Source organism: Ruditapes philippinarum, unplaced genomic scaffold (assembly GCF_026571515.1).
Source record: "Ruditapes philippinarum isolate M1 unplaced genomic scaffold, ASM2657151v2 ctg338_1_1_1_1, whole genome shotgun sequence".
Lineage (NCBI taxonomy): Eukaryota > Metazoa > Mollusca > Bivalvia > Venerida > Veneridae > Ruditapes > Ruditapes philippinarum.
The window spans coordinates 82,103-91,656 of record NW_026853989.1 but is presented as its reverse complement, the minus strand read 5'-3'; the positions used below and the strand labels follow the sequence as shown (position 1 = coordinate 91,656).

The window sequence follows — 9,554 nt, the reverse complement described above, 5'->3', positions numbered from 1 at the left end:
GATGATCCCCTCATCCAATATTTTTATCATACAAAAATGACCCAAAATAAAACGCGTTTCTATCTATTTCTGATATAATTTCTGATTACTAGTATCATTGCAGATTTTTTTCTCAAGTTTAAGTGTTTAACTTGATCTATGTGCAAATGTCAAATTTCATTGTTTTAGGCATTTTGACCTCATTTGAGTTTCTCTTAATTATACTCTTACTTTTCTGCTGTACTTGGTAAAGGGCTTTTAACATCTTCCTTTGGCTTGACTATATTTGTATCTGTGACCATGCTTCCAGACGATTTACCTAGAGCTGCAACGATATGATTATAATTTAAACATTCTTGCTATCTTTTTTAATTATCTTATTATTATAATTATTATTATTTGCTTGTCGTCAAGTGCTTCATCATCTTTTGTTATCTATTATTTGTAACGCCTTTTATTGTCCCCGCATAATATAGCTCGCTACGGAGATATATTCGACAATACCTACGATTGCAACAAATACAAAAATATAGCATGTAACATGAACAACACTAGTTTTGACCGATAAAAAAAACCCAATATCTGAATGATAATCTATAGGCATGAACGGATAATCTAAACAAAACACACACATTGTGTCGCCTTTATCAGTAGTATTGAAAGGTCCGTTTGTTTTGACTAGCCGAAATAGCCACGCAGAGATCGAGGTTATCACTAACAAGAAATAACATAATGAAATAAAGCACAGTTTTTATTGTATTATCTATGGGTAGCTGGTTCAGTCCGTTCAATCGGTTCAGGCAAAACTTGTTCCGGCTGCTCCAGCTGTCTGACTAACTTCACAAACACAGTGTATATTATAGTTGTTAATTTTTAACTATTTACATAGTTATAACACTGTCCTCCAATCTTCAGCATCATCATCATTACTACCTCTTTATGTTATTCAAGGCAGATACAAATGTAGATATAAAATGTATCTAAGCTCATCAAATTATGTTTTATTTATTTAAAAAATGAATTTAGCATTATGTATAACATATCCGTAGGAAATCATAAATAAATGATAACATTTATTTTTTCATATGTAGATTGTCATTTACTTTAAATCGTCATCTGAAATCATTTTAAGACATGTAAGACTTGATTAATCTGTCACATTTTCCTTGAATCTCATACATTTTACCTTTGAGTATCTCTATTGTTTTTGTAGTTTGATTAGTATTGAAGCAGTTTTTATAGGTTTATAGCAATTTGAACTTGTAACTGGAGACTTTTTAATGAAAACAGCCATCTTTCACAAAATGCTCATGCAGTAATTGGTTAATGGAACTACATTGTAATTATACATAGTCCTTAAACGTTTACAATTGCCGAAGAACACTAAAATTGAAAACTTTATAAAATCAAGAAAATACTCTTCATAACACATGTGTACTTAATTTGCATAGCAAATGAAGCTATATGTAAATTAATTTGTCGGATGCATATTAAATATTTTTAAATAAATATGTTTACATAAATAATCGTTGATGCAAGTGAAACTCAACAAAGAATACGTTGTAATACTTAAGCGAACATCTTAAAATAAACACCGATTAAAAATATATATGTATGTTGTTTACGTCAATCTAAAGTAGTGCTATCAGATGCATATGATTATGATCAAAATATGTTTAAATTGCATTACGCCTAAAATTTATTACCTTCCATACATTCACATGAGTCATAAAATACCTGTGATAGTCAATTTTGATTTTTTATGTCGAAATAATGAGGTGTAAAATCATATCTTTTAAATCATACATTACTCATTCTGAAGCAGGTTATGTTGAATTACATAATTTAAAAAGTAGAAATTAAGCTTAAAATTTAAATAGCATATTTGTGACTGCTCATAAATCATATCCCTTTTCCAGTATTTGTTAAAGGTATATGAATTACACTGTCTCTCAAATATATTCACCCAACTCAAATTTATTCAGTTACATTTACTTTTCCTTAATTATTTGTTCTAAACTATTAGAAAGCAGCTATGAGTTATTTTTGTCACAATGTGCACGCTGAAACATATAATGGAACACATGCATACACAACTAACCACCCGGATGAGCTATTCTGTGTTAGTCCTGACCTGACAAAAGCATTTCACACATGTTCATCTAATGCAAATACATAGAATTCTATGATGAAAGATAGGGTGACGTGATAAAGATAATATGATGTGACAAGTATAAGACTATGTGATAAACATAAGGTGATATGGCACACAACTGGTAGTTTCGTGAAATTTCACTATGAGAAACAGTACAAAGAAATGACAACATGATAAAGAATCCATTGCAAATGAATTAAATGTAAATTCTTGCTAAAACAGCGAATATTGTTATCTTATTTTAGTGTTATAGAATTATCAAAAAGGTCAATGCAAAAGTATTCGGAGCATAAAAATATCTCAAACTAACAAGGGTTTAATCCCTAAATCTAACCAACATAGCATTCTTTATAAAGTTATGAAATTCAAAAAGACATAACCTAGGAGTAGTCATTTGTAACATTGTAACGAACGAATACCCATCAGCTACCTGTGCTGCATTGTTCGTGTTTCATTAAATATATACGGTAAGTATATATTGATTACAAAATACTCTCTAAATTATGACAATTTAGGACTACAATAATAATTACTTATTTATTTCTTTTTAAGTGACATGCTGAGTCGATTTTTATCATTTGCTGGATTAATAAAGTTGAGTTAAGAAATGCTTAAAAATGCATACTAATCATAACAGAATATGTGTTTGTCTGTGTTTTGTTTGCTTCTTTGTTTAAAGTTTTCCTTTGTTATTCAAACTTAAGGTCAAATGCTAAATGATAACAGAGTATAATGATAGTCAGCGACCATGAGTAATTTCTAAGGGAATTAACTAGGAAATCCTTTTACCAGGATCTTTTTTATTTTTATCATCTCGTCTTTTATCTCGTCTTTTTGCTGCTGAAAATAAGATCATATATATATATATATATATATTTGTTTGCAACGATGACTGTTAGTGCAGTGCCCCGGTGCAACCTAACTACTATGCAAATACATGTACTTCTTTGAATGTTCACATGTTTCCCATTCATATAATCTGCTTTAACGATGTACGATTAATAACAAACCTCCTTTGTTATCGACACCTTTATGCAAGCATAATAAATAAAGACTCTTTAGAACCATTGTATAGTTTGCATTTTACACAATACAGGCAATGCTTACATATGAATTCATAACGACGAATAACAATAAATTCTAAAAGCTTCATAACAAAGCGATTCAAGCAGTCGTATTTAAATTGTTATTGTTTAAATATTTATAGGATGTGATAGTTTTGCGTAATTGTTTGAATTGTTTATACAGATGTTTAAAATAAACACTACCATCAAACAAGTCTCACGTGAAAGAAGGAATAAGTATTGCTTGATTATAGGGCTATCTAAATCCAAAACTACCTCTGTCAACAAACATTAATAAAAAAAGAACAAATTGTCTCAAGACAAAATTTATTACCTTCATAAATAAATAATAATATCATTAAGCAAACATGTGTATATTTTGTAAATGAATACTTGTAAATAATAAAAATAATACAGTGATTGTTTACAATTAACTACAATAATAAAGTCATGATCATTTTTGTGCAATTGTTTGCTGTAGTTAACATAATGTTTGAGTTTGTCACAGTGCATACCTTTCATCGCAAATATGAGTCCGCCTACTGTTACACCTACTGCCCCGACAGTTCCAAACGCAACACCATATTTCCAACTGTCATCACTGTCCTCTGTAGTTGATTCTCCTTCTGAAGAACCGCCTTGAAAAGCAGTTGATATCACAATTATATAAAAAATATATGAGCCGCGTCACGACAAAACCAACATAATGCGTTAGCGACCAACATGGATCCAGAACAGCCTGCGCGTCTGCGCAGTCTGCTCCGGATCCATGCTGTTCGCTAACCAACCCTATTACAAGTAGCAAAACTGATAGCGAACAGCATGGATCCTGATCAGACTGCGCAGATGCGCAGGCTGGTCTGGATCCATGCTGGTCGCAAACGCATTACGTTGGTTTTGTCATATATAGATGTTTCAGTTTCAACATTGGCAGAAATACTTCAAAATACTAATTCTAATTACTAATTTCTAATTTGTGGCATTTATATAGTATTGATTAAATGCTTAATATTTGCTATACATAAATCTAGCCTCTGATTATAAACCCCTAAATACAAAGTCATATAATCTGTCAAATCATTATGACTATAATATTGTAATGCAGGACTTTGAGTACATAGGATATATGGATACATTATTCTCCGCTGTCAGATTCTAAACTTAGAAATGTCTGATTTGATGTTTTAAAAAAGCCCATTGAAAACAATAATATAGTCTAATTGAAAAAGTAATATGTTTCAATGAGTTATATAAAAAGTAGCTTTTTTGGTATCAACGCGTCAAAACATTTTTTTTATTTGTCATCATTTGCTGATAATAATGTTAACTATTCAGCATCGACACATCAAAACATTTTCATTATAAAATGCAAATCGGAATAACTCGGTCCCGTCTCATATCTGACAATGTAAATGATGACACAACGTCGTCATCAACAAGATAGCCACTATAACATTGCTTTGCCACTGCTTATTATATAGATCGTTGACATCAAACCACTTGCCCCTGACCGCTGAGGGTTCGATTCTTACAGAAACAAACCTTAAAACTTAACCAATTTTGAGTGGAATACTATCATTTAAAACGTATGAATTCTAGAGTGGTCCAAAAAAGAAGAGTTTTATTAGGATAAAACAACTAAATCGCTCTTACCGAAATTTTACTTTTTAAACATTTTCTTTCCTATTTATTACAAAGTTCCTAATTATTATATTTACCTCCTGACCCTGATGAAAGGCCTGTTACAGTGATAGTCAATGTAATATCTGTCGGAACATTATTATCCTGGTTGGCTCTGTAAAGTAAACACGAAACAAGTGTAAATGCATCTTTTATAAAGTTACTAAAACAGTCATGTCGTTTTGATTTCGTAACTTCAAAAGTAAACAGAATCAATATTGTTCTCAAAAATGTATAATGGACTCTCTATTTCTCTTTTTTTCTCACATTTTGACAGAACTTTGTTACTTCAAGTACAATAAGGAAATGATATGATTTTTTTACCCTGAAATTGAAAACGAGACTACATGTGGTACGATATGCATTTGATAAAGATATTATGGACAAAATTGACACATCTTTTGGCACATGAGTCGGTTAAAAAATCTGAATGTTCATTGATTTTATTCAATATTGTGCAAAATACGGAATATTACCTTACAACTACTGTGTATGAAGACAATGTGATGTCCCCGAGGGTACAGCTTAGAATGTTACTTCCGGTGATAGTAAACACACTGCTTCCTTGAATACTGAAATAAGATGCCGTTAAACAGCCCAATTCAATCAAAACGCTCAAAATAATGGTTAAAATACGGCGGCAAACTATTTCACATTCATTAATGCGTGGAGAATATAATAACATATAAAATTGTGTGTGTGTTAAACACTAAAATATGTCCAAATTTCTTTTGGATATAGAAATCATAAGTTGTTTTATCAATGTAAATCTTGGGTTACGATACACTTTTCTTATAAATAAGCCTTGAGGTGTGTTTCCTACATTCAAATGTAACATGTATATTGCGTACAATTTAACATTTTTCTTATATGAACTGACATATTAATCTTAGGAAAACCCATTGTCCATCCGTCATTTAATTGTAACTGACTTAGAACATAGATAACGTAGATGAGACTGTATAGTTTGTGTTGAGTTTATGGCTTGTTCTGTAATTCATACTCGTCTGTATATTCTGCTATAGTTGCAGTCTTAAAATTGCATTCCAACTTCTACTTGTTTGGAAATAATAACAGGATGATTACTGTAATGTTTCATACTTACAGTTCTAACAGTTTTTCTCTTCATTATTTAGAAGAAAAAAGCCGTCAGCATACTGTTCTACATTATCTTTTTTATTTTAACATACTAGTATTCCCTCCACCGTTAGTAATGTAAGTAATTGGCCTTTCTTCAGACAAGACTGCACGTCCTTGCAGCCAATCTGTTGGTCATATATTTATGTGTTTGATATTGAAATCCTTTCAAGTTTCCGACAGATTGCTCCAAATCTCACATTAAACAGTAAAACCCCATTACAGTTACATAAATGCAGCATGTACAAGGTATATGGAACTGTATAAAAGATGTAAGCACACAATTCATATTTTGGGGTGAATTTTATTACTTCCAAGACAGAATGGCATACTTAAATACTTTAAAATGACAATTTGACGAACACAAAACAAGTACAAGCGTATTTGTATTTTCTGTACAATGTAGTTAATTACATGTATTTAAAAAAATGAATGTGAAAACCTTTTATCAAGATAAATACAATCTAAATTCATTAAAATATATGATATTGTCCGTAGGTACCTGTATTGAACGGTCGAACTGTCTGTCGAAGTTGCTGACAAAGTTGTGACAGAATTACACGCGTTAGCGTCCGTTTTATCTAATGTATGCGAGGTGCCAGTGTTCCATGTTGGTCCTGTCGCTAGTATTCAATAATAAAAAAATCAAATATAATAAACAAACAAACACAAAATATCTTAATTAAGCCACAAACGCAATTATATTATTATTAGCAAAACACTCATTTAATACACCGATCTCAGAAGGTATATTAGTATATTACAAAAGTTGGCATCAGAGCTTTTTTGAACCGTTATTGTTATACCGTATATTTTCACAAGTTTGAAAGATTGGTTATAACATATTCATTAAAGCTCAATTGCGAAAAAAGTTATTGCAACTTATATAAATCACGTTCGAGTCCGCTTCCTGGAACCAACCAGTATTGGTGTCATATGAAGAAACATGGCCGTGATCCGATTAGGGCTCGAACCAATGACCCTGAGTTGAGAGGCCAGACACCTTAACCACTTTATCCGTTAGGGCTCCTCCCATTGAATTATTTTAAGAAACTTACTTTGTGCGACTATTGTGGAAAGGAAAAATATCACAGATTGAAAAGTAGACAAAAATCAGATTCATAGTATAATATTTGTAACCGTTACTACCTTTTACAAAGATATTTGTCTATGACCACAAAAACTTGAAATTCAATATTAACGATAATAAGCAAAATATACCCCCATATAATATAAAAAACTATGGTATATAGGGGGTATACTTGGATATTATCATTAATATTCGTTATTTGATAGAATTTCATGTTCCTGTGTTATGACATATCTCATACATAATATAACCATTCTTAAAACGAATTTTTGAAGAATAAGGTATTTTAAAATGTATTTACCAGGTGATTGATCTGTGAATGTGATAGTAATGGTTAAATCTGTTTGTCCCGCATCTGATTGATATTTTGCTCTGTAAAATATGGAATGTATAAACAGTGAATAGTGATAGCCGAAAAGTGTCACAAAAATGGTGTTGTCCTTTCGAAAAGGTTAGTCTCGGTTATACAAAATACTGAATAAACGTCATGTAAAATATTTTATCTCGTATTTCCCAGACCGTTATTTTGTAATAGTGTGATTTGATTCTGTGTATAAAATGCGAAAAACCGTGTACAAATAATCAAAATCGAACGTTCTAAAGATATTAAGAGTTGTAATCAAGAGAACTGTTTCCTATGTATGCGTGTAAGAAAAAGAAAAAAGAATAGTTTAAGAAACACACAGAACACCGTGTATCAGGCTGTTTTTTTGCAAGGATCTAATTTTCGCTATATTCGCGTACACTGAATATCGCAGAATATATATTCGCTAAATTTTAGTTCAATACAGGGATTTCACGAATTTCTGTAATTTGATAACAATTAGTTTAAACATATTTTATTTCAAACATTTTCATACAAACATATATTACATACAATCAATAGTTACATAATATACAATGCTGAAAAGGATTAGATCCGAAAGCATACAATGCTTATAGAGGTCTTTTCCTAACATATAATTCAGCGGTAAATTACATGTTCGAAATATAATGAAGAACATTTCATTGATGATAAATGAAGAAAGATGAGGACGGCAAAAGTGTCTATTCAGAGCTAAAAGTAAAAAAAAAATATATAGAGTTGAAATACGTTAGATAGGCACTCATGCTGTAATGTGTTTTAAAATCAACATACAATGCTAATACTGTGACCTAAATAACAATTACATACCTTACAACTACAACATACGAGGATTGGGATACGGAACCCGCCACACACGTAAGAATTGGATCAGAAGCAAAGTTCACATCAGTAGTAAATCCGGCATCATCGGGGTTTGAGACTCTACACTGTAAAGGTAATATAACAAAAAGAAAAATATAATTACACATTGTCGTTCCATTATTTAAACGACAAAAAATGAAGAAAAGAACAAAAAAGTCGAACAACCAACCAAACAAAAGTGCCATGGCATACCGGTATGTATAAATATACTTTGTTATTCAATTCATTTTAAAATTTTAATGATGAACATTGTTCAATATCATGTTTTTCATCCATGCTTAGCGACATTTACATTGTTAAAAGGAGTAAGTGTTTCCCCTTGTTTCGTAAAACTGAAAGGACTTTCGTTTCCAAATAGTGGCCGGTTTTATAAAACAATTGGGATACAGTAGCCGTGTATTAACATTTAATAAAATTGGTAATGAGCATTAAGTTAAATGTTATTGATTTATCAATCATTACCTTATTCATAACTGGATGTGCAAAGTTATAATGGTAAAAAACACGCTGAGGAAGGAAACACTAGACATTCACTTAATAAATATCCAATATGAAATATGCATCAAGTAAATTGAACAATATAACTAAATCCTAAAATATCTACATGAATCTATTGCCTTTTTTGTCATAAACAAATAGAAAGTGCAAGGCTCAAAGTGTGATTAAAAAGTGGAAATAGAGAAATATCTCAAAAGTAAAGTGAACATAAGTACAAGTACAAAAGATGCAACATCGCCCACACACCCTAGCACCGACTTAAACTGTAAACAATTTTCAATAGAATAAAAACTAACGAGTATAAAACAGTGTCGCCAGTCTTTGACGTTGCAGACAAGTCGGTGATTTCTGGACAATCTGAAGACGTCTTAGTGAATGATGTTCCTGTGTTCCAGGTTGGCGGGTTCTGCCCTGTTGTCGGTTGAATAACAGCAAACACTAAAATTATAAATACATAACAGTATCATTTAAAGGTGGTCAAATGCTTCTAGTATTCATTTCTGGTGAGAAAATGTAATCCCTTATCCTCCCTTAATGAACTATCCTGTTCTGCAATGATAAATACGAAATACAGAGACATGTTACTTAAAGTTGATTTGTCTAAGTATAATAACATATTTTATCTAGAGCTCGGCAAATGTACGTTTTTCAAAGCTAACCCTCCACCCCGCTCCGTGACAAACTTTAATATTAACTTTTAGTTAACGGTGCACTACTGGTCAC

General features: G+C 31.3%; 1 protein-coding gene across 1 annotated transcript in view; it reads right to left on the bottom strand.

The window, feature by feature from the left end:
- Positions 1–9,554, bottom strand: part of LOC132738632 (uncharacterized) — a 45,752-nt gene that overhangs the window by 1,862 nt on the left and 34,336 nt on the right. The window contains exons 2-10 of the mRNA XM_060726191.1: positions 9,128–9,188; positions 8,280–8,398; positions 7,407–7,477; positions 6,518–6,638; positions 5,355–5,450; positions 4,917–4,993; positions 3,714–3,836; positions 2,924–2,974; positions 211–304 (exon numbers count right to left, since the gene is read on the bottom strand). Coding sequence (XP_060582174.1) covers positions 211–304; positions 2,924–2,974; positions 3,714–3,836; positions 4,917–4,993; positions 5,355–5,450; positions 6,518–6,638; positions 7,407–7,477; positions 8,280–8,398; positions 9,128–9,188 — 813 coding nt within the window. The remainder of the gene's footprint in view (positions 1–210; positions 305–2,923; positions 2,975–3,713; positions 3,837–4,916; positions 4,994–5,354; positions 5,451–6,517; positions 6,639–7,406; positions 7,478–8,279; positions 8,399–9,127; positions 9,189–9,554) is intronic.